The 25,891-nt window shown below is 39.0% G+C and overlaps 4 protein-coding genes across 4 annotated transcripts; 2 read left to right on the top strand and 2 right to left on the bottom strand.

Annotated features, from left to right (window-relative positions):
- Positions 1-275: 275 nt before the first annotated feature.
- On the bottom strand, positions 276-15,012 carry RhoBTB (Rho-related BTB domain containing). Its single transcript, XM_014360554.2, has 16 exons — positions 14,895-15,012; positions 12,902-13,030; positions 5,552-6,001; positions 4,754-4,857; positions 4,483-4,680; positions 4,171-4,378; positions 3,821-4,063; positions 3,587-3,672; positions 3,361-3,487; positions 3,162-3,293; positions 2,811-2,834; positions 1,862-2,015; positions 1,643-1,773; positions 1,260-1,502; positions 866-1,014; positions 276-802 (listed from the first exon to the last, which is right to left on the bottom strand). The coding sequence occupies exons 3-16, from the start codon at positions 5,729-5,731 to the stop codon at positions 487-489; spliced, it is 2,295 nt and encodes a 764-aa protein (XP_014216040.2). The 5' UTR covers positions 5,732-6,001; positions 12,902-13,030; positions 14,895-15,012; the 3' UTR covers positions 276-486.
- Positions 15,013-16,876: 1,864 nt separating this feature from the next.
- On the top strand, positions 16,877-18,150 carry LOC106644857 (uncharacterized). The gene is made up of 4 exons (XM_089594829.1): positions 16,877-17,377; positions 17,498-17,827; positions 17,896-17,964; positions 18,133-18,150. Exons 1-4 carry the CDS (start codon positions 16,877-16,879, stop codon positions 18,148-18,150), a joined length of 918 nt encoding a protein of 305 aa, XP_089450955.1.
- Positions 18,151-19,662: 1,512 nt separating this feature from the next.
- Positions 19,663-20,883, top strand: LOC106644870 (NADH dehydrogenase [ubiquinone] 1 alpha subcomplex assembly factor 2). Its single transcript, XM_023389156.2, has 3 exons — positions 19,663-19,817; positions 20,203-20,474; positions 20,543-20,883. The coding sequence occupies exons 2-3, from the start codon at positions 20,208-20,210 to the stop codon at positions 20,747-20,749; spliced, it is 474 nt and encodes a 157-aa protein (XP_023244924.2). The 5' UTR covers positions 19,663-19,817; positions 20,203-20,207; the 3' UTR covers positions 20,750-20,883.
- LOC106644869 (uncharacterized) lies at positions 20,855-24,639 on the bottom strand. The gene has a single exon (XM_014360559.2). It carries the CDS (start codon positions 24,068-24,070, stop codon positions 21,572-21,574), a length of 2,499 nt encoding a protein of 832 aa, XP_014216045.2. The 5' UTR covers positions 24,071-24,639; the 3' UTR covers positions 20,855-21,571.
- Between the last annotated feature and the right edge of the window lie 1,252 nt (positions 24,640-25,891).

Raw genomic sequence — 25,891 nt, 5'->3', positions numbered from 1 at the left:
TTGGCATCGATCGATAAAAAGTAAATGGCTCATCATTCCCCACTCGAGTACAAATGAGGGAAATGTAAAAAATTCCATAAAAAAACGACGACATGTGATCATTATGACTCTAAAAACGATACGCATCGCATCAAAAGAAAAGAAGAAAAAAAAGAAATATCCAAACAACGAGAGACAAAACCGTGCAAAGAGAAAACAAAAGACCGATAATCGTCCGTCGGAAAATTCGTCACGAAATAAATAACGCTCCCAACGGTCTACGTATATATTATAAGGTCAGCCCAACGGCGCGTAAGCGAGTTAATACATCACGTAAGGGTGTAGGTTGTTTCGCTTGTCCCCCAGATGGCAATTAGTAATGCTTCAAGTATAAAACTGTACGAGTATCAAAATGGTAAAAATGACGCACACGAGGACGAGGACGAGGACGACGGGCAGGACGAAGAAGAAGTATCCGACGGAGCGGCCGGGGCCGCTCGGCCCCTGTCATACGTCCTCCTCGGCGCCGGCCGCGATCGCCTCGAAGGCCGTGGCTTCGCTGGCGGTGGTCGTCGCGGTCGCCGAGGTGGTCAGGGCGCCGGCCGAGCCCGAGTGCCGGCTCGGTTTGCTCGACGAGCTCGAGAAGCAGAGACAACCCGAGCTACCGTTGCTCACGCTGTGCTTGTTGCTGTTGTAGTTGCTGCTACTGCCCTTGTTGCTGCTGTTGCTCGACGATTGGTTGCGGTTGCGCTTGAGGGTCGGCTTGCTCTCGCGGTCCTGCTCCGCCAAACACTTTTGGTAGTAGTCGTAGTCTTTTAGGTACCTGATCGAGGGAAAAGGTGAGTTAGCCTACGTATTGAAAGGGTTTTTTTTTTTTTCTTTTTACCAAACAGGCGGCCAGCGGTGCTCGCTGAGATACTCTTGGTTCTCCGGGTGCAGCAGTCGAAGGCTTTTGGGTGACATTTTGCACAGTTTGTTGTAATTGACGCACAAGTGGTTCATGCACCAGTCGGCCAGCTGATCCGCGTTGTGCAACTGTTTAATTATTTATTATAAAACAAACAATTAGCAAGAAATGGGTTGCTTTTCAATCAGTATATCCAATACTCTCTGTGATGGCAAATATCAATTTTACATATAATTGATAGATATACAACTTATGGAAATTGTATCACGCATGCGATAAAAATGGGACATCGTATGGATATAACAATCGCTATTTCCCTCGTGGAAAAAGTTTGGATAGCGGCAAAAAAAAGCAAAAAAAAAAAGGCCATCACCTTGCAGGGCTCGAGCAGTCGCAGGCAGTTCTCCACCGCCTCGTTGCCGTCGTTCTGCGATAGCCTGTCCAGGTCCTCGATGACCCGGCTCTCGACGAGATTGACGAGCCTCGGCAGGCACAGCCGGTTCGCCAGCTCGAGGAGGTTCAGGCAGCGCACGGACGATATAGCCGGCACCTCGTCCGTGTACAGGTAGCAGAGGAGCTTGTGGAAGGTGTACTCCCGCACGCCCGGGAACGCGATCTAAACAACGCCCCGTGCACATATATATATATATATATATATATATATATATATATATATATATATATATATATATATATATATATATATATATATATATATATATATATATATATAATTATTATACGCGATTGGCTTACGATTTTGGCGCTGCTCTCGCGAAAGTCCCCCGAAAACATTGCCTTCATCATGTCGCAGCGGGCGGTCAAAATGGCCCTGTGCGCCGGTAGACAGCCGTCGTCCAGCTCGAACACCACGTCGGCAAACAGTCCTGCGGGACGAGCGTTATTGTATAGGTGCTTGTGTATGTTTCTTCGATTGGGGGAAAAAAAAAGAAAAAAAAAAAAAGTATACGTTACCCTGTTCGAGGCAGAAGGTCTCGAGCCTCTGACGCACGATCTGCTTGTACTGGTTGTTCAGGTCGCTTTTCATGTACTGTTCGCGCGACTGCATGTTGTTGAGCATCATCAGGAGCTGGGGTAGCTCGAGAAATTCGGCGGCTTGGCGGATCTCCTGTCGGGACATGCGTGTAGCCATTATTGTTAAATACACTACCCAAATTAGGGAATGTAACAGTATAGGTATAAAATGCACTAATCGAGATCAACTCCGTTTTTTTTTTTCCAGGATATGTTTTTTTTATTTTATAATAATTGCACTTTGAGGTACCATGATTTTTTAAGTGGTCAAATTCGTTTATGCTATATATTTATAGTCTCTAGGAAATCTTAGGTCTACATTGAATTCGTAACGCAATCGAGCGCGACCACTTGGTATTTTTTGACAAAAATTCAAAATGCTTTTTGATACATCTAAGATGGAAAATAAGTTCACAGCATGCTTCAAACAAGATCTAACTAAAAAAAAAAAGGTAAACGAGGTCTCGAATGAAAACGGGCATTGAGTTAAGATACATGTATGTGCGTGATCGATGCATGATTGTTATGAACACTGATAATGAACCTCGAAGAAGCGCATCAGTCCAACATTTTTGAGGGTTGTTGCTTTGAGTGATGCAAGTTTCGTTGCGATTCTTTTGAGGCCAAAAATCATTTAATTTCTATAAACGAAACAAATAAAAAAAGGTATCACGAATGATGAACAAGCCGCTCTTTGTTTTCGATTATAAAAGATCAAACAAACATTTTCATAGTAACAATTGTTCCTGTCGATGATGATTTTTTTTTTTTTTCTTTTTCATATAAATATGTATATATTATCTACGGATATTGAATCATCCCTTACGTGTGTTTTGCATGTATAAATTACATACCACCGAATCGTCTAACACATACATGTAGTACTAACCAGAAGGAGCCCGATAGGAGCTGTCTGAAAGAACCACAGTTATGTTAGTTGGCTTACAGAATAATGGCCATTTACCACTTTCCTCGTTAATACTATCATTATCGAAATTAATTAATTTTTTTGTCGCCAATTCAAACATATATTTTGACTCTTTATTTTTTTATTTTTTTGAATCTCTAATAATTTTGATTATAAGCGACGAACAGTTTTTCTTTGCAAGCTGTACATTCCGTGTTAATCAAACATTGACAATTTGCAACTTGATTAACAATAACACCATGAATGTACCGTTTGTCGGAAAATCTTAATCATCGAAACAAATACGTTTCTTTGATTTTGCTTTGAACTTACTTTCAGATCGTGGTAACGCTTGTCCAAATTGCCCGTATAAATGAACTGCAGGCACTGTTGCATCGTTTGGCTCGTTATGAGCTTCGACAAGGTCACAACTGTAGTCTGCTGATGAACACCATTAATGTCAATCTACATTCAGAGAGAAAAATATTGTAAACCTTGCAGGGATGCACATGAAGAATTTCATGACACTCACCACGGTTACGCGAATATTTTGGAAGGCAGCATGATTTAGTTCCCTACTAGCTCCGATCGATTTTCTTTGGCTCTCCACTGTTGGCAGCACTTGGAAACTCGAGCGTCTCTTTATCTGATCCCAAACCCTGTCAATGTTTGTCACAAGATTAATGATTTTGTGTGCTCATTGGTGCTAGGCTATGCTTTAAGAAAAAAAAAAAAAAAAAAAAAAAAAGTTTCCTTACTTATTGGGTTTGCTCTGGTCGATGCGAATCAGACACTCCGTGTCGTCGTTGAACTCGCCCACCGTAGCCTCGCCAAATGAGCTGACCTATTTTCAAACAACCAGTTTAAATCAGCAATTTTTTTTTTTTTTTTTTTTTACACAAAAATTATTACTAATAATTAATATTATTACTTAATCATCAATTACTTTTATTTTCCAAAAATATAAACAATTAGCAAGATCTTGTACTCACCATACTAGATTCGCTGGAGCTTCGGGGCGTGTACTCCTGAACGAGTTCCATGGTAAACAGCCGATGGAAAGCCGGCGAGGCCGAAGCGAGTATGCACCGATGGGCGAAAAAAGAACAGTTTCCCGCGACGATCGTCACGTCCGTGTGATCGAGCCTCGTCCACAGGGACTTGATGTTCTCCTCGTAGGTGCTCGTCGCCAGACAAACCTCCGGTGGCATTGGCTTTGGCGGACAAAACGGCGCCTGCAGGACATTTCATGAGGATTGTTATAACCTTTTTCATAAAAAGGCGCCAATTTTTTTTTTTCTTTATACACTTCGTTTGGAGCAAACAAAGAAAAGTCGTGTACCTGAAGCAGAGGTCTCTTGACCCTCTTGAGATTCGTCATCCAGAACCTCTGCTGTCTCCGAGCTATGAGGGCGGCCCTGATGGAATTCTCAAAGACTTCGTTGACGCCGTAGTACGTGAAGACGCTCGTCTCGTAGTAACAGACGCCCAACTCGCGAGCAACCGCACGTGCCTCATCCGGCATCACGAGGTCGCTTTTTCGCGTGGCCCTGCCATGGTTTCACGAAACAAAAAAAAGAAAAATTTTTAATTTAATTTTTCCAATCATCGGCCGTCTGACCAAAATCTCACTGGATCTACTTATTTGTATCACCTGACAAAGGGGCTGCGATCGCGAAAGTAGCTGAGGTAGGTCTCGTCGCGGTACATGTACCGCAGATCGTTCTTGCAGCCTACCAGCAGCACCGGAGTTTGGGGGCAAAAGCGACGGATCTCCGGGTACCACATCGCCTTGCAATTTCTCAGCGACACGGGGTTCGTGATGGAAAAGCATAGTAGAACCACGTCTGATCTGTTTGCACGTTACACACCAAAGGCATTAAATCCATATCATGTAAGTTTTTTGTTTTTTTATGAAAATTTACCTCCCGTAGGCGAATCTTCGATCTTTCTCGTGATCGCCAAAGGTGTCCCACAGCCGCAACGACACGTTCACGTTGTCGACGACCTCCCAGGAGCGCTCCAACACCTATTGACCAAATATATTTTCATCTCTCTTTCTCTGCAGTACCTCCTCTCAATTACAAGTGAATAATAATAACGATACACGTACTAATGTGAAAGAACGAAAGCGCAAAAAAAAAAAAGAAAAGAAAAACCAGTTATCATCCAATAGCCCCCCGTTAAATATAGACTAAAATTAGCTCCACCTCGTAATCCCGGGCCGTTTATTTTTAATCGCAATAATAATGAACAATAACAAGCCGATTGAGTGGCGCGCCGTTGTCGGGCAACCGCGGCTTTTCATCCCATTGTCGGCCGGCCTCGTGTGGAGTACTCGCGTACAAGAGTATATAGAGAGGGGCATCATAATGCGAGGGTTCGTTGAACGGAGAGCAGCCTCTTTTTTGTCCCTGCCGGCTTTGGTGCGTGGGGGAGGGGGCTCTTGATTGAGCTGCTCTTTCTTCTCGCGACGGGCGAAAGCTCTTTCCGCTCGAGCGCAGGGGGGAAGGGACCAATTACCCGCAATTTGCCCACTAGTCGCTGTTCTATTTTTGCACTTTCGTTACTCTCGAAAGATATATCTTTCTTTTTTCCGTTTATACCGTCGCTCCTCCTTTGACACAACGCGAAACCTCGTTTTGTTTTTGGTGGGCGAAGGAGGAGGAGGGAAAAAAGAAAAAAAGGATATTATACGCGTGTAGAGTATCGAATGCGATTACATCTTTGTAGATCCTGTATTGATCGATGGCCCAGACTGTGGGCACGTGTGTCGTGAGCAGCTGGGAGAGCGAGACGTGCTTGTTGCAGGCCCGGGCGCAGATCAGCCGGGTCTTGCCGACCGCCGTGTCACCGACGACCACGCACTTAACCAGCTCTTGGTGGGGCTGCTCATTGTCCATCACCGCGGCCTGAGCTTACCGCGGGCCCCCGCCGGCCCCGGCCCCGACACTTTGGCCCGCGTCGTCACCTACTATCTTGATCCTCCGATTATCACCAAATAACAGAGACCTCGACCTCCGTCTCCTCGCTCGCGGTGGCTCTTTGGGGCTCTTGGTGGTCCCGATGCCGAGCGAGTTGCGCTTCAAGCCGGGAATAATCGCTCGTACAAGGTGGCTCTGGAAGGCTCGTTTTCGGGGGTTCGATGGCACGACGCCGAGGCTGCATTCGCCCTGAAACAATTTCATTTTTTTTTTTTTTTTTTTTTTTTTTTTCTTACCTAATTTAGCTGGAGGATGCGCATTAGTGGTGAGTAATCTTTTTGGTACAGATGATTTTACAAATCAATGAAAAAACAAACAAAAAATGCTTTATCTTGTCGTGCTCTTAAAAACCTGATGTGATGGGAGAATGTCAACGCTAAAATGATAGCACGTGAGCGAATCGAGTGGGTGCTGCAATTATTCGACTCTTCCTCGCGTATACAGCCTCGGGGGAGTTTATACCGGACAGGTACAGCGGCGCCCGTCTCTTTTATCGATCAAGGATTATCTTTTGTACAGCCATACTTTGCGATCGAAACGTTGAATGAAAGAACCGGTACGTGATTTTATCTGAACTTGCGCGTCGAGAAAAGTGGCGTGCAACTTTGTCGCGGGACTCTCCTTTTTTTTATGTACACGTATCCGATAATTGTATCTCGTTTTGTTCCACGGCGACCTCTGTTCTGCATCTCACACGCGATCTAAATATAAATGTGAAGAAAAAGTTTCGAATCGATTCACTGTGAAAGCCCACTTCATACGTTTCAGTAGAACCAGCCGAAACTCGTCAGACGCACTCTACTCGCTCAGCGTTACCACAAAAAAGAAAAAAACATACTCGAGTCGTGGGTACTTAAAAAGCATTTGCAAAGAAAAAAAAATGCATATCCCTCGATCCGGAACATGCGGAGCCTAGCGGATGTGGCGGCCCGTTGCGCCAAACGGCTCTTTACCAAGTAAACGTGTAGACGTGCATATATGTACAGCACACAGCGCTACCTCCTATTGATTTGACCCCGTAGTAGTTCTCGCTTTCTCTTTTGCTTCCTCTCGCTCTCCCTAGGGCTCGTTCACTTTCGTTTTTCAAACCTTTCATTTCGCATACATGGAAATGAAAATGGTACAAGTTTTTGGGGGGATGAAATTCTCACCGACTATACTTGGAATGGCTTAATTTGCGCTTGTTCGTACAAAACTTTTTGACTTCATAAGTAAAAACCTGTGACGATTTTTCTTCAATGTTAGCTTCCATTTTTTTAAAATTTACTTGTTTTTTTGCTAAAAATTTTGTTCATAGAACATACGACGAGAGCTTTTTTTATTCTTCAAGTTCGACAAACTCGTGGTCTCCAGTTTTTAGGTCAGACTTTGGTAGATGCACAAATCACGACCCTGAACGATAATCGGAGCGTTTTGGAACTATTTTCAAAAACCCTAACAAAAGTTGTGATGCGTTTGTAATACATAAAGCCTATCCCTTTGGGAACTTTAAAAGTTTATTCATACTTGAGGTGCGACAAATATTTTTGGTTTATTTTTTCGTTGGGTCATTCCGAAACGTAACATACTCGGGCATGCATTGAAATGTAGATCATTGCATCATAAATACCTAGATGAAAAATAAATAAATACATATTTGACACTCTTACTTGAATATCACATGAAATTATTCATAACAGTTTTTGCAAAAAGTATCAAAATTTTATCCAAAACAATTATTCTCGGAGCAAAAATTTGTCGATAAATAAGTTTATACACGTATATATCTGTGAGATGGAGGAACTTTTTTAATTTCAAAAGCTGATCCGTGTAGCTGTTCGCCAAAACTTTTTCAGGCGGGAAATGTCTTTTTAAAAGTAGAAGCAGAAAACTTGAAACAGCGTCTTTCGTATTTCTTGAGCTTTCCCGTAGTCCCGATAAAATTCAATAGAAAAGACGTTGGAAATTATTTTTACCCTTTATACGTAATTATTTTACTATATGACTTTGCAACTAGTTATAAGCCATGTTTTTTCTAATAATTACAATGGTCCGTGGAAAAAAAAAATTCTTAGGAAGAACTGTAATGTGGGGCCAATGTGCATGTGCCAAGAGTGCCATTTTTGACAATAAATACGAGTAGATGAATTTGCGGAAAGTTTTTGCGTCAAGTTTGTCTCGGAGGAGAAGCAGCAGTCGATTAACAAAGTGGAGGCCACGGCAACAGCAGCAACAACGATCGGTACCAATCAAAGCGAACCACTTGCAACCGGTATGGGAATAAAAGGCACTCGGTATCCTTAGTTCGCTCTGTAATGATTTTTGCCCGGAAACATCGAGTTTCAAACGTGAAAGATATTGGCATCGTTTGAAAAAAAAGTAACCCATTTGAATGAGTAGACACGTGTACACCTTTAATATTATTAGGTACTGGCAAACGATTACGCCAATCAACAGAAAAACACTAGATAGGTTTTCGAAAACAAATGTAAAAATTACCATATTTTTTATATGTCTTATGATAATAATATTATTGAATTTCAACTGGAGATGTACACTAACAGACGACGATTCAATCCAGCTAGCCCAACTAACTTTTTGTTTGCTGTTTATACGATTTGCACTGGGAGTACATTCATCAAGAAAACATACAACTAAACAAAAGCTTCGATCGATCAGCTATACACACACACACACACACACACACACACACACACACACACACACACACACACCGTCCCGAGCTTATAGTGATTTACTTGTCGGCCGACTTTGCGTATTATCGTCGCTTGAGGTGTCTCTCACGTAAAAGTAAACAGGTAGGTGTGTGTAGGCGTTACAACAGTTAAGTCGCGTCCCTCGGCATATATTGAGCGTCCCATATAGCGCCAAACGCTCATACCACGTTTGCCACCCGATGCCGCATATATATACGTGGAAAAACGATCTGATCCGAATTAGTCCCCACCCGGCGTTAGGATGAATTGGATACTTGTCACCCGATATATTTCATCCCAAGTTCCGCAGACACAAAACCCGTATACCCACTGCTACTTGTTTTTCGTATCAAAAGCCAATAATAGTAATAACATATATTAATCATAATTCAGTACGACTTTTGCAACTGCACCACATGAAATAATATTGCAGTGAGGCGTAAAAGTTTCAAGGCCACAGTTGTACGATGCATGAACATATCGTAGCAATGGGGGTTGGAAGGGGGAGAGAGCTAGGGGGGGGAGTTGAAAGGGTTGGATTGAAGGAAATTGGCACTGGAATCATTATATCAACAGCTCGCGTGTAAAAAGTTCATAACCAGACCTACACCACCTGTGTACAGACGGTATAGGTAGGTATATACATACGCGTTGCGGCGAGCGACTCAATGCCCCACCGGCCGGCTGATTGATTTTTCATTCAGGGTGAAGGCTGACCCGGCACTATCATCGTACTTCTCGAGCTGGTTGTCGATAGACATTTAGTTAATAAAATCTCCGTTTCGTACTTCCCCGTCACAGGTGCAGGTAGGTAAGTGTAACCTCGTGAGTAGTAAGGGTGAGTAATTTCCAGACACCTCTGACGTCACCGTCTGGCTCCCACGGTCGGGCCCGGGGTGAGTGTTTGGTCGTCCTCCACCCTCCTCCAACGACACTTCTCGTTCGATGAGTAAAAGTAAGCCCCACAGTTTTGATTGCACATGCAAAGACTTTAGCAAGCACTACTGCAAAATATCCAATCACCCGTGTGGAAGTTAAATATTTTACTATGCACAGTGGTATTACAGGCGACTGTTTAGAAAACGTTATTCTTGGCCAGTTACCAAAAAGAATAATACTACGTAGGTTTCGTCGACAACAAAGCTTTCAACGAGGACAGAAAACTTAACCCCTTTAATTTCCAAAATTACTCTATTAATTTTTTGGCATTATAATTATGTTGATGGGGTACAAATTCCAAGCAAACCATTACAACCTACTTTTACAGGAAGTGGATCCATGTACGTTGAAGCTTATCAGACATTATTTTCGGGCTCCGGAATACATTACATGAACGAGGGAAACAACATACACAGAAAATATCATCTTTTTGCATTTGATCTTACACCGGATTTCAAAAACCGCGCCACTCCTCGAAGCTCCAAAATTACCCAGCTAGGGACCCCGCTCCTCACCCTCCTCCAACAGCACGACCAAACCCTCACCCCAGGGCCCAACCGTCGGAGCCGGACGGTGACGTCAGAGGTGTCTGGAAATTACTCACCCTTACAACTCTCGTGGGCCTCAAATTGGGTGCAAGCAGTAGGTATGTGTGTGCATATCAACTCTTTTATCATCATCATCTTCCTCGATCGATTCTACGAAAATCATCGCAAAAGGTGCAAGTATGACCCTCGTGACCTATACGTCGGCATACGTGCTAACCGATTGCATTAATACATATACACACGGATAAATACACGTGTAAAACTGTATAGTTAAACTGTTTTCATGCACCTCTTCTATTGCACAATGTCCGTCGTTAGATCGACAATTTTAATAGATGCGTATGCGAACGTACATCTGCGTCTCAGTGTGATCGGACAATGGGAAGAAAGACGAGGCTTTGAGACTCGCAATGAAAGTTACGTGTATAGCAATGCAACATCTCTTCGGGGTCCATATATATGTATAATATACATGTATATACGTACAAACATTGTTGACAAACAAAAGGGGGACGTGGAAAAGACGAGGGTTATAATTGTAAAGTGGCTCGATTGCTGCTATGTGCAGACTGCAGAGTCTCCGTATGTGCTACGTTGCATCGAGTACAACATACTTACTCTAAACGAACGCAATGCGTCGAAACTACAACTGTACACATGTTCAGAGTCGTTCAATTGAGCCCGTGATACCCAACGCGGTGGTGTTATAAAGGGGAAGAAAGAAAAAAAGCTGGACGCCGAGGCCTTACAAAAACGAAGAAAGGAGAGAAAGCATCGGATCTTGTCGCAGAAAAAAAAGGGACGAGCAAGGGTTCCCTTGCCAGTGCTTCGACGCATATTTCAGAGTTGTCACGTACAGCCGATCGTCTCCCAAGGGAGTCTACCAAGTATGCTTGTCTCATGTAAGGTTTCTTTTTGCTTTTTTTTTTTCCTTTTTTTTTTTTTCATACAACAAAAAAAGAAAAGACAAAATTGTACACCACATCAAGTGATAAAGTGTTGGGGACACTTAGCCAGCAGAATTTTTATGGGTTCGTCGTTGTTGCCATTAGGTGCAATCTAAATTATATAGCTATAGCTGTTCGTAGAACGACATACAATGTCCATCAAACTAAAAAGGTAAGCTTGAGTCTCTGGAAAAACGTGCATTGGTGCAAAAAAGAAGAGATAATGTAAGAAAAATTAAAGAAATCCGTGACAAAAGGATTGCCGTATCCTGGCGCAAACCGTAGATTGCGCCACTAGGAGCAAGCGGTCGTATAATTTCCGCTGCTTGCAAGGGGGTACACAATATGTAAACATATTTATATATAATATCGTCCTAAAGATTACTGTTTTTCTCATTTTATTTGGATATGGATTGACTTATCGCAAGAACGCGCTACTTTGTCGTATTGTATTGTGCAGTGTATGTACATATTTTTTTTTTTTTTTTTTTTTAGCATTTTTTTGTTTCCTTAAAACATAGTTCTTATAAACAGTTTGTTGTAGTCACTTTGCCGGCAGATTGAAAAAAAAATAAAAAAACAAAAAAGTAAAAAAGCATCGAATAAAATTACGAAATTGCGTAATTTGTCAATTACCGTGATATTAAATGTCATCAAAAAGTAGATAAAAAAACGAGGATTTTGATTTTTCATAATATATGCACAGTTTTTTTATCAGAACGCGCTAAAACAAACGTTACGAATAAACGGCAATGAAGATAGTTTTACTTTTTTTTTTTTTTTTTTTCAGAAGTATAGTCATTTAAATTGCAACGCGGCAATTGCTTATAAAATTAATCACCAACTGAATTGACGACTACTTTGACTTTACTTTCAACCTCGCAAACATTGATATTGTCGAGACATTGTCAAAGGGTAATCGGAAGGAGAAACTGATTAGACACAGCATACATGCGTAAAAAAAAAAAAAAAAAAAAAAAAATGATAGTCCCAGAGTGCCGAGCTAACAGCATACTAAATATCTGCACAGGTATACACGCAACTATAAAAGTGCACACATGTACAACAAGTTGGGATTCGAGGCATTACGTAAAGCCGCCGATAGATCGTGGTGAAGAGATATACCGCGGCATATATACGTACAAGTAATCAGCAAGCAAACGTATGCATGTGTATACACGGGGGATGATGATGGAAAAGGACTCTGGAGCATAGAAATTGAAAAGGTCATCGTTTTTCCCCAGGGAGGTATAAAAAACGTGACTGTGTCGTTTACAATTGATTATATACTGACTGTGGAAGTATGTGCATATATATGTCTTGGACAGATATTGTTGACACGGTATTTTATTGCAAGGAACATAAGCGTTGCGGCTATTGTTTGATGAAATTGCGTAACCATACTGGAATTTTACTTTTCATTTTTATTCGATGGCTCTATCGACAAAATCATAAATACTGTCCTCGCAGCTTTTTTCGACAACCAAAGTAAAATTCATCAAGCTCAATAACATTTGCAAAGCTTTAAATCTTACGGATTGAATGTTTGTTCATCTAAATTTACGCTTCTCCGGTGGTGCTATACATTTATAGTATAATATTGACCTATACAGTGCACATGCATACTTATCCAAAGCGCATCGTTTTACCGGTGAACTAATTTTTTTTTTCCGCAAAGTATCGCTTGCCAGAGTTATAATATCTGTAATGCAGTGCTTCTTTTTGTTTCGCTTTTTGATATTTAATATTGAAATACAATATGCGATCCAACAATTTACAAATAAGCATATTTTACAAAAAACTTATTACTTATTCAAGGCACATAGTTATTCGTACATTAGGAGGGAAAAAAATTGATGGTAATGAGTCGTACCGTAAAACAATGACAGGATAAATCAGCAAAATCAATAAAAAAAAAATGGCAATGTCTAGTTACAAAATACAAGTGAGAATTGTTACCTTTAGGCCTAAGCGCGATCGATGCCGATGGTCAATGCTGCAACTGCGACAAGAGGCGAGTGACATTCGATCGGTTCGTCACTCCCCTCATGCTCCCCTTCACTTCCTTTTTCCCCTTTTTTTTGGCCACTGTGCTGATACACATATAAATACATTTACATACTTAGAATTTTGTGCTTTTATATACGATAAAAAAAAATTTCCTAACTACTGAAATACGTCTTACTGTAATCGCTCGTTTGCTTTAATTTTTTAGCGAGAGTTATTATGTGTCAACGGCCATCATTCCTAAGTTAGTAGATAATAATAATAATAAGAACAATCAGTAAATGAAACCTGGAATTGGTTTCTACGAAAATACGTTATTTTCGTATCATTTCAGAAATTTTTTCCACATTACTAAGAGTTTAAACTTTTTCTAATAAACAAGGGATCTCTGTATAAATAAAACGGTTGTAACAGGTATACAATTCTTTGTTCCACGATGAAACAATATTACATTTACAGATTTTCAGGTATAAAATGTTGATACAAATCATATTTTTCCATAGAGTATAGAATATTTCTTAAAGTCGACGTTTTAAAAAATGAGTGCTTTGTAAAGCTTGTCAATTTTTTTGTCGCAAACTATTATTTCCAGGTATCAATTAATGGCTAAAAGAATTTGAGCAGAAAGGAATGAAAAAAAGTTTTTTGGCAAATGCATGAAAATTTATGTATGTAGAAAGATTAAATTTTTTCAGCAAAACTTTTTTCTTGACATTTTAATCATGCGCAAGGTGACGTTTTTTTCTCTTTCCAATCGCAAAGAAAAGGTACGATGCCAATGTCGAAATTTTTCGTGCTCGGCACTGCGGTATTAATTTTTAGGGATTGCGTGCTCGAAATAAAATTGCAGTTAGTAAAGTTCGTTAAACTGATTTCAGTCATATCATGTGTATCGATTTGAATTCACGAGAACAAATAAACGACGGCCGTCACGGAGAAACATTTTCATAAAACTAAATATCGGGATACTTCGGAAAAAGGTAGTGCCATTATATTAGGGACATTCAATGATTGACTCCCTATTTCACTGTTTTTTTTTTTGTGATTATCAAAGGACCAAAAATTAAAAGCATCTGAAAAAGTGCGTTTTCTCATGCCAAAAAAATCACACGCCACTATACAACGGCTGTAACTATATACCCTCGAAAGACCCGATCGAATGAAACGCGAGATCCAAGCACGTGTAACTTGAATTTTTTATTGCACAGCCATGCGCTATACAACGCGTTGCAGCAGCACGTGAACAATTTATTTCCTAAAGGTCAATGCTTTTCTCGTGACATAACCGAACGTAGGCGCGCTTCGCTAGATCGACTACTTATGTTCCGTACTCCGTCAATTAAATCCCCCTTCTTGCATGTATACTCATAGACATTACCATGTATCTTTAATTTTTATTTACCGCACCCTGGATCCGAGTTGCCAAAAAAATTAACCTGCGCCAGCCTAGAAATTTCTTTTAGCCAAAATACAAAAAAAAAAAAAAAGGGTCCAAGGGCCGTGCACGGGATGTGGAGGTAAAACCGCGTCGCTAAGACGTCAGAGTAGTACCAACAGAGTGAGTACCTGTACGTACGCGTGTCCGAAACAAACAAAAAAAAAGAAAAAAAAAAAAAAAGGGTTGCGTGTATAGTGCACCAGCACGTCAGATGCGGCGACTCAACTACAAGGTGCAATTATTGATATGTAATGATTATCATGTTCGGATTCTCGATTGTTGCCATTTGGGCCGAAAAAATCACCGACAATCCCTTCCTCCGGGAGCCACAAGCGCACATTATTTCAAGCTCCACCGAAGCTTTTTCCCTCCCTCTGCGCGGAATCGATATCAGCCAACCTCTGCACCCCCTACCCTTCCCCTCGGCCCCTTTTAAAGCTAGACGGAGGGCCAGACTGCTGTCAGTCTTGCTCCGGACAAATTAAAAAAAAAAAAAAGCTCGCGCACCTTTATCTCTTTACTATCGTTCTCTCTCTACAGCCTCCACTTGAGACAACGCTGTTTGCACGGGAGACACGGGCGCGCGCACACACGACTGCAGGATCGGGTTACATATGTGCACGAGTGTTTTACACAGCGGATGCGTCGGAGTGTCGGGTGAGAAGAGGCGCGTGCCAGCCTCGGATCACTACTGGCGAGTCGCGGACGGAGAACCTTTGCCCTGCTCCCCTTATGCCGCGGCTGGAGAGCTTGCGCGTCGCCAGTGTGTGTACCTCGATCCGCCTCGCGGGGCTTTGATTCCATTGGGTCAAAGAATGGGGAGGGCAGACCGTATCTTCACCATTCATCACCGATCACCGATTTTTTTTTTTTTTTTTTTTGTATTGGGGAAGTTAACGAGCACAGGGGAGTTTTTTCACAATTTTATACGAGCCGTCGGGTTTTTACGAATAGACGGCTTTTTTAAATCGCCCCACTGGATAGTTTTGGGCAAACATATTCGCTTGTAATTTTTGTCGTTCTTGACGTACGTCACGTGGAAAAATGGTTTCACGTTTTGGTGGTTTTTGCATCCCGTGAAACTCGACGTTAAATTTTGCGAAATTTCTGTACGATAACGAAAAAAAAAAAAAAAAAAAAAAAAACCCTTAGATGCGTGCGCACTGTCGTTGCAATTTCCGGGCAAAGAGTTCCGTATAGGAGATCGGAAATTTGAAAGACAACAAAATAACGAGCTTCCAAAATTCGAAGGAGTACTAAAAAAAAAATTAATATACCTACGCTGAATTGAGAGCACATTGGTATGACTTTTTTTTACTACCACTTTAAACACAATACAGTTTAGAAAAATGATGTGAATCAAAACATATCTATGATGAGCTTGCAAGCTCGGCATTGTACTTTTTTGTCATTAATACTAAAATGTGAAGTAAAAAAAAAAAAAAATTTATCAAATGTTATGCACTGGGAACCATAGTTCAAAATATTTTTTTTAATTTAATAACCAAATAAAAGAATGGTTGGCACTAGTTCAGCAATGACACCGAAGTCTATCGAAAAAGCTGGAGGTATACACCAACAGTTTCTGCTTTACCAAAGGAGCTGCAAAAGACATATTGAAATCCATTTCTGAGAAACATCAATGAGATTCGAGCGGGCGGTCTCATTCAAACCTCGTCTGAATGGACGAGGCCACAATTTGCAAGCCCCTCGACGGTATCGTGGATACGCGGAAACGCCTCGGAGGTCGCGTTGTCAAATGGTTTTCACCGAATCGAAAGTGGTTGATGCTTTAGATATTGATCCGCCCGAGCTTTTGAGCTTGCGCTCGAACCATGTGTTGGACATTTTTTTTTTTTTTTTTTCATGTTTCATGCCTTACCGGCGTTTTCAAAAGAGCGATCCGTCATTTTTTACTTTTCTTTTCGTCGCTATTTACAATTAATGCTATATAGTTTTTGCACCAACAATATTGATTGTTTTAAAAATCCTTCGAACTTTTGAATTGAAATTAATTGCTGATATGAAACAACGAATAAACTTTCAATCTTTCTTTACTTGTGTGATAAGCGTTGAAATGTTAAATTATATGATACTTGTGGCTAGTTGTATAAATATTGTCCGATTATCTTTCAATACCTACTCAAGAAATTATTTTTATTCGATTTAATTATCAAACTTCAATTTACCCATATCAATAAAAACTTACAATTCTTCAAAATGTTACATTGAAAAATACGTTTACCTCAATATTTTACATAATAGTTTAAAATATATGAAAAAAAATTTTTTCTTTCTGCTGCATTACACTAGTGGTAACAATTGTAATAATAATCGTTAGATAATATATTACGAGATTATCGTGCACCTATGTTTATTCAGTTTTAATAACCGACAGCGCTAAAAGTTATTGATTGCATTAGGCGAATTAAATTCACTGTTTAATCATTTTATTCCCTCCTCGCGCGCACCAAGTAAAACCAGCAAAAATGCACTCGCCTAGTAACACTCAATTGTTAAAACTTTTAATTTATTATTTCAAAATTTCCGGAATAGCCTCGATTAAAGCCAAAATCATTAAACACAACGGGACGGTCTTTGGGACGTTCACCGATTCAAAATGCAGTGCATTTTACGGGGTGATACTAATTGTGACAACTGCGACGTTAAACTTGTTCTTTATTTTGTATTACGAGGTAAAGGGATTTTTCAGCGGGAGCAAGTTCGACATAGTTATCGACGTCACTCAAGATTTCCTCTTACTTCTGACAACCACGTTCGTACTGGTGACGTACATTGTCAAGCGAAAAATGTTGGTTGAAATCGGTAACAAAATAAACATGGCGGTATACTTTTTCGACCATCAAGTCGTCAATGAGGATGGCTCGATCACGCATAGCGGCACGATAATTATGATCGTCGTTATTGGATTTTTCTGGGTCGTGTACTGTTCAACGATTACCAATCAAAGCGAATATTTGGTTTACTGTGTTTCCGTGTACATCAGCATTTTAATTATGAAAAACATGTACATGCAGTACATAATTATTTTGAAATTGTTGGAGCAGCTTTTCAAAAATATCAACAATAACGTTCGATTCATGTTGGAGGATCAGGCTAAGGACAACAACGAAATTTTCATTGAATCTGAGCGCGCCGTTGACAAAATTGTCTTCAGATTGAACTTTTTGCACAAGAGTCACCTGTTTCTCAACGAAATATCCCAAGATTTGTCCAGTTTTCACTCCTGTCCAATGCTGTTGAGTTTAATCGAAAAGTATTTGTCGTTGGTTGTTTATGCGTACCACTTTTCCAAGCCTATTGTTCTCGGAATAAACGATCTTACGACGATAGATTTGGTGCATTGTTTAGCGTACTGGTTGCTATGTGCCACGGAGTTGGTGTTTTTGACTACATTGGCTAGTTCCGTAGTGGCAGAGGTAAGAATAATTTCCTGTCAAAATTTTGTCATCCTTCGTATTGAGTTAGCATATGTGTGATCTTGCAGAGCAAAAAAACGGGCTTGATTATAAATTCTCTTCTGGTCAATACAAATGATAAAAAAATAGCTGAAAAGGTAAAGAGGTAATACGTTTCAATGATTGTTTTTCAGATTATTCAATTTTCCATGTGTTTGTCTTACAACGTTGTGAAGTTCAATGTCTTCAGTCTTTTTTCCTTAAACGAATCTTTGTTGTTGTCAATTTCGGGACTGTTAACAACCTATTTGGTGATTTTATTTCAGTTTCAAGACAAAAACTGAAAGTCCAGTTACAATATTATTTTATGTATTATATAAACGCCTTTATGTTTGTATTTGGATAATGAGTAATCATAGTCGATTAAAATTCTTCATGCTGCATGACAAATTATTTTTCAGTAAAATATTTGTTGAGTTTTTTATAATAGTGCGTCAAAGTTTTATCATTTATGAATTTAAAAAAATGACACAATTTTAAAGCATTTTTTTTAAATCATATTACACTAATTACATCGGTAAAAAATACGATGATATAACTTAATATTTAATTACTTTCTGCGCTACGTGACGTTCTACACTGTACGTAAGACAACATATTGATAAAATCACACGATAATTAATGGCTGTTTATCACAAACGTTGGGATCATTGATTTAATCATCAGGTGCAACTGAACAGGCCCTGATCAGGTCACATATGTGTGCAAAACCGGATCCTGAATGCAAATTTCGCAGTGTATGAGGCTCTTTTACCGTCAAGCTTGAATCAGATGGCGCCAGGGCACGTCGCGGCTGTCATACTTACACACCGTCAAATTTACAGTTGTGTATTGCGTTCGTGAGCCTATCTGTGTAATGAGCAAAGCAGAAGACACAACCTTTGTAAATGATTGCTGTTGTTTGCAGACAATTTTTGTTTGCATTTACGTTTAAAGATAGTAGGAAAAATGAAGTGCAGTGTAATATCCTGCGATAAGAAAGTGAAATTTAAATTTCCTTCTGATAGTGTGATAAAAAAAAAGTGGCTCGAAGCAATTGGGAGACCAACATTTTTGTCGCTCCCAAGTCATGGCTTACCTGTCCACGAGTTCTGCTTTTCTTTCACTGACTCTTGCTCCTTTCCCTTTTAAAAGCTTTTTCAATTCTGAAACTTTTAAGCTCCCATAATATTCTTTCTTGTCTTCCTTATTCATTTCAAAATTTCAAATATTGCGCTTTACCACTACACTTTAATTTCCTATGTACATACAATACTGAAAAGTAATGTTGTGTGAGTGAGACGGCCATGACAGCCGCGACGTGCCCTGGCGCCATCTGATTCAAGCTTGACGGTAAAAGAGCCTCATAGACAACAACAAAAACAGCAGAAGATCGCTCGAGCAGCTGATTTCGTAAACTATTTATCACTTTCAAGGTGAATATTTCAATTATTTTATAAGCGATTTGGGTGATTTGCGCCACAAACATATTTACGAAAGCAACTGAGATACTGGTTTTTTTTTCTTAATAACATTAACGCCGAGTCTATTCGCACTTAAATCCACGTACTTATTTACAGTTCGTAATTATATCGTGGATTTAAGTGCTAAAAGATCAAAGAAAAACCACAACAACGCAATTTAATCATTTTTAATGCCACATTTAAAAAAATACTGCAATGGCTCATTTTTAATTAAGCCCTCTATTACGTTTTAGAACAGCATTAATAATATAAATGATATCAATTCTTGCAATATTTATCTAAAAAAAGAAACACTAGCTGTATTTCTGACGGGCGTAAATAAGAGTTGTAAATGTCAATTAAGTAATGATTAATGTGCAATATGTGACACAGCTTTGATATAGGGTATTATTTGAAGCGCCAATTATCAGTTGTAATTTCAGTGCTCGCCATCTCTTCAAGCCATCCCCAGGTCCCCAGGAGGAATCTAAGCAAGAATTATTTTACGTGTAATCTATACCTATAAATTTAATGTCATCGTTGCTTAATTAAAAACATTGTCATGTGATTCGTAGGAAATGTTGTGTATCAAAGTAGTCAACAATTAAAAAAAAATAGTCGATGGATAATATATGCATGGATGTATGTGATTGCAAGATTTTCAGGTTATGTATGGGACATTTTTTTGTAAACAATTGTTTGAATAAAAAAATAGGGAATCAAGCAAGTAAATCATTTTACAGCTCATATAGTAATTCATTTATATTATTTGAATGGAAGTATCTAAATTAATGTTCAATCAATTACTGCTTTCATACATGACATGTTTTTATGGATACATAACATACATGTTTATCTGAAGCAGAAATTTTAAAGAAAATTTTTTTTGAACAGCAAACATGTCTAAAGTCAAGGAACGTGGTTTGTTTGTCATGATATTTAAGGATTTCATAAGATCTATAACACCGAAATTTCCAAAACACACGCTTGTTGGAGTGGACTATTTTGGGACCAAGTATTATGAAATCGAAAGAACAGAATCTGCTCATAAAAAGCCCAACCGCTATTTTGTACCCATAGAAAAAGATAATTTTGAACAGGAAATGCCAGCTGAGTGGGAAGCTTGGTTGAGACATCGCAGAAGGGTTGCACCTACCGAGGAAGAGGTAATTTTTTTGTCACATTTATTAAGTTGATTTTTTACTAAAAGTAAGAGCAAAATATAATTATTTAGGTAAGTGCCAACTACCAGATGATATTAACTAAGAGGGAAAACGCGGCGAAACTTGAGGAAAAGTATGCCAGTGAAACCAAGGTTCTTGAAATCGTGGATCCTAATGTAAAACCTCTTAATCAGCATGCTTCAATTGGCTTTCCAGTTTATGATGAATATAAACAGTTTGGTCAGAATTACAAACCAAAAATTAAAAAAGAAGATTGATTAGTTAGTTTTTGAATTGTATATAGATAGATGTTTATTGTATCATAGATGTTTATTTAGTTATTGGTATTATTTAAGTACTGCTTTGAAATTGGGTAGATTATGAATAAATTAAATGATTTATTTTCAACTAATGAAGCAAATTTTTTTTTATTTTTCTCATTTGATATAAACACCTTTAATCTTTTATTAATGTACACAAGAGCATTTAGTAATGACTGTACATTGTTTCTGGACATTTGTCTTGTTTAGACATGATGTATAATTTTTTTTGATGTTATACACCCATGCTTGATGTAACATAACACTTACAAATAATTATCAAGTATTGCACTAAAGATAGGAATGGTTTCAAGAAGTTGAATCACATGTTTTAAAATTACAAAAAGAGTAATTTCACTAGTAAATATTTATAAAATTTAAGCAAGACTTATCTGCATAAAGCATAATTTATTTTCCATAGGAAAAAGTTTTGTATCTCCTTGAAGAGCACCAGTGTCAACAGTAAATTGTAATGAAAATTTAATCATGTATTAGTATCAAGAGTAACTTTTCATTAAATTAAAACTATGGTTCATACCGTACATCATCACAGTAATTTTATGTACAATTAATTACAAACAAGATATTCAATCTATGAGTAAGGTTTTGTTTTTTTAAAAAATTGAATATTTAAGTTTATGAAAATTCAATAAAAAAACTACATAAATGCAATTATAAAGTCTTAACTCAAATTTGTTACAAGAGCATCATTCAAATCTCCTGTACTTTTTTGCATTTTATATGTGTTGTAAGATTAAAATTATTTGAAATAAGTTAATCTCAGTACAACTCAGCCATTATCAAAACAACCAAGGAACTCCATCCAGTAAAAGGATGGCTGCCTTTACCCTCCCCTTCATTATCTCCATAATTTTCCCAAATATACCCTGTTCTTTTATATTGTTTAAAAATGTTATCAATCAAGTTCTTTCTCAACTGTGAATAAATCATCCTAGCTTTGGCCTGGTATGGCCCATCAACCATTGAATAATGATGCAGTGCTGCTACAGTCAGATAATTCATGTTGATCCAAATAGGTCCACGCCAGTATGGTGGATCGTGTTCCGTGTTATATTTATTATAGATCGGTGAAGACTTTGCCAGTGACCTCAGACCCATGTCCGTCCACAGTAGATCTGGATTCTTGAGATCCTGGAGGATTTTCTGCAGCTGAGGCGAATCGGGCTCTACTAGACGTAAAATAAAAGGGAAAAGCGAAACGTAGCCAAAGTTAGAGTCGACAAATTGTTCTTTAGGATCCTCCAATTGCTCGCGTATTGTCTCAAAAGTTTCTTGGTTATTCCGGTTTATTTTTTTAATCTTTTTCATCTGGATCTTGTCAGTGTGTAAGCCAAAGTCCGAGTAACGCTCAGCTCTTGACGACCAATGCAATTCGTTGAGCAACCTGTTATCAGCTAAGTACTCATAAGTGTCCATGTACTTTTGAGAAGGTTTTTGAAGGATGTCAGATACAGTGGCCATGACTTTGGATGCCATGGCCATCCAACAGCGCAGATCAACGTGTCGCTCGTCTTTGCTTGGATGAGAGGCTCTTGGGTAGTCATCCAAGCCTGACGTTAGGGTCTTGGGGTTGAGCTCTTTGTTAGTGTTGGGATTTCTTCCGCGCCATCTGTAGGAACTGGGCTGTCCGCCTTTCTGTGTAGTATTATACCAATCATACCAAGCCTGCAATCTTGGATATAGCTTTTCCAGCAAGTCCAAGTGTCGTGTCTGAAATTCTTCTCGTTTGTGCTCCAAAATATAATTTAATGTCATGAGGAAAGTTGGAGGATTAGCATTAGCATTGAACTGGACAACAAATTCTTCAGGAACTTTAGCTAGCGCCTCATCGCCAAGAATCATCTCTCTAGGTATCCAGCCTTCTACATTCATCAAGTCAAACCAGTGACTGATAATGTCCATTTCTAGATCGAGATTCCAGTGTGAGAGCAGCATACCATGAAAGCCCTCATCCCATAAGAAACCACGTGGAAAAAAGCTTCTACTTGGCACACCCGTGAAAAGAGGAGCTTTCCAGTAAGGCACAGGTTTTTGGGTGTGCTCACTCTGTACTTGAGGTGACCCATAGAAGTAGCCTACGGAGCCTATCATATTAGAAAAAGCCAGCTTAGCAAACTTGATTCGCGCATTACTAAAGCCCTTTTCTTTCAACTTAAAGATCCTTTCAAATTTATCATCAAATTCCTTTTTATGGGTTTCCAGCATCTTATTAAAATTGTCGCCAGTGATCTTTTCTTTCCTATTTTGGCTCTCACGCTCAAAACTTACCTCCAGCTCCAAAGGTAGATCTGCTGTTATATGTGTGACGATCAAATTATTTTCTTGGTTGTTTACTGGATTTCTTGCTTCACCAGGCAAAATTATGCTACCCTTGACAGATCTCAAACCATGAAGTACGGTCTCTGTTAGTTCACTCAAGCTCGAAGCATAAGTTGACAGATAAGAGTATTGCACATCCTTTCCCTTTAGAGTACTAAAGTTTATTTTGAAGAAGCCAAGCTCCTCTGTCCGACCATCTATGCTTACCAGCCTGCTTTCAGAATATTTACCATCAATAACTTGATCTATCGTAGGCTTTATCTCCCCCATGGTCCTATTCTCAATAGCAGCATAGTACAGCAGAGTTATTCTCCTCTTCTGCTGTGGCAGTGGCTTGATCTCTGTAACGTTGATGTGAGCCGTCCAGTCTCCGCCGTTGTTACCATGTATGTTCTTAATAAAGGATGTTCTAATGAGCGTACCCTTATCAACAATCTCCTGCACACCAAAATTTTTTCCATCGTGCTTGAGCCATCCATACCTTTCCAGATTATCATTTTGATCGCACCAGTGTCTCATCCTAGGCTCCAAACCAAGCAGCCACATATCTTGTGGATACCACATCATCCCAGTAACAAGGGAGTATGGCACTCTCGTCTTTGTCCCAAAGTAAAGACCTGGTCTATAAGTACCCCAGTAGTACTCCTGCTTATCCAGTTTACTCCAATCCACCAGCTTGTCATGGCTGAAAGGTGTATTGACTCTCGTCGACTTGAAACCCACGTAGGCAATGACAGCCACAGCCGCGACAGACACGACAACGACAAGGTTGTAAAAGAGGGACGTGTGCCAGTTGTTTCGCTCTGATAACGTGGACACGCTGTCCCGGGGAAGTTGGCCGTGTTTATTGGTTTTGCTCGGTTTTGGTTGCCTGTTACCAGCTGCCTCGGGCGATTTTTGTTTACGATTACGTATTTTTTTTTCTTCTTTTTTGAGCATGATACTTGTACTTGTATTATTTTATCTTTACTTACAATAACAATAAATCAAGCATAGAAAGCTTTTTGCTGTTGTGACTGATTCTGTTCCTCAATGTCATCACTCGAGTTCGTCATTGACGTGCTATCAGAATCTCGATTCTGTCATAACTATTATGTATTTATTTATTACACTTGCTAAATTTACAGTATTCACACAACTAAATTTAGGTACAGTATTTACACAACTTTCACTTTTCATGTGTACACCAATTATTAAGTCAGATGCATAAAGCTTTCAGCACTCCGAGATTTCTCCAATTTCTCTTCCCTGTCGACCCTGTCTGTTATAAACAATTTAAGTACCGTAGTTGTCAACTTTTTTTAGTTTGTTTAACCAAAAGTGTCCAAAACCTCAAAACTCCAAAACAAAACTGAACCGCAAATAGCACCGACAATGTCAATTACTTTTTAATTTATATCTATAAGATTACTTGCAGCTGGTTTATAATTTATAATCGATTACGTGGCTCTACTAACTACTACGCTGTGTCACTGTAGTAATTAATTGGATCAGCGCTACTTCATTTCTAGCGGTCTTCATTTTTGAGCCGTTTGAGCGAAAAGTGGCTCCTAAATTTCTGAATCAGAGCAATCGGCTTAGAGCCATTTAGTCAATTATAAACCAGCCGCAACTAATTAAGTACATATAAAATAGAAAAATAACGATACGTGTGTTTTTGGCGGCAAGTTACTAATCTATCTTTTATTCGAAAATTTATCTTCAAAAGTATAAATACATAGGAGGTCGATTTTTTTGTAGAAAATAGATTGTTAACTTGCCGCCAAAAACACACGTATCGTTGTTTTTTTATTCTATAGCTTTATAAACAAGTTGCGGCTGGTTTATAACTGACTTAATGGCTCTAATCCGGAATGCTCTGATTGAGAATTTTAGGAGCCACTTTTGGCTAAAAAATAAAGACCGCTAGATGGCGCTGATCCAAATAATTATTGCTATTTACAGTAAAGTCACTTTATTAATTATAAACCAGCCGCAAATAATTTTATAAATAGACGATAAATAGTTGACATTTTTAACCCTTTTTGCGGCAAGTTGACAATTTATTTTTACCCGTAAATGTACCTCCAAAAGTATAGGTATTCAAATGGTTAATTAATAAAATCGACCATATGGCACTACTTAGTACTCTTAGTAGTGATTACTACTTAGAGAATATATACATTCTATATGTATATATTCTCTAAGGATTACTATAATTACTACACGTAACTTTACGTACATACACCTTACACCGTGCTTTCTTTACCAGAATGATAAAATCAGAGGCTAATTATATATAGGCTATAGGAGGCTCTTCTGTTGAGCTCTGTTTTATTATATTAATCGAATACACGTGTAGCACGGATGGATAAACTCGGAATGTTTTTTTTTTATATGATTCTTTCATCTTTGCAATATCAAAGAAAAATATGCCGAGTTTGCGTTGGTAAAAATCAATAAATGTACTTACAGTATTAATTCAATGTGACTCTGACAATGCAATGTAAAGTCTGTATATACACGCGACCAGTGTTACACGTTCCCAGGAATGCGGGAATGTTAACTGAAATTTTTCGTAGCGGTACGAAATGTTGAAAAACCTCTTTCAATTCAACAGCGCGTCATTTTCCAAAATTTTATTCTACTACTTCAAAATACTTGGACTAGCTCCCATTGAGTTGAAAATCGTAAAAATGAAGAACAACACGCTACACTGCCGATTACTTTCGACATCCAAGATCAGCGTCGCTTACAACGTATTTTTAATCGTAACGCTAA

This window comes from Copidosoma floridanum, unplaced genomic scaffold (genome assembly GCF_036245765.1).
Source record: "Copidosoma floridanum isolate Cflo_tuat_1 unplaced genomic scaffold, Cflo_Japanese_pri ptg000021l, whole genome shotgun sequence".
Lineage (NCBI taxonomy): Eukaryota > Metazoa > Arthropoda > Insecta > Hymenoptera > Encyrtidae > Copidosoma > Copidosoma floridanum.
This window is presented reverse-complemented; position numbering and strand designations above follow the sequence as displayed.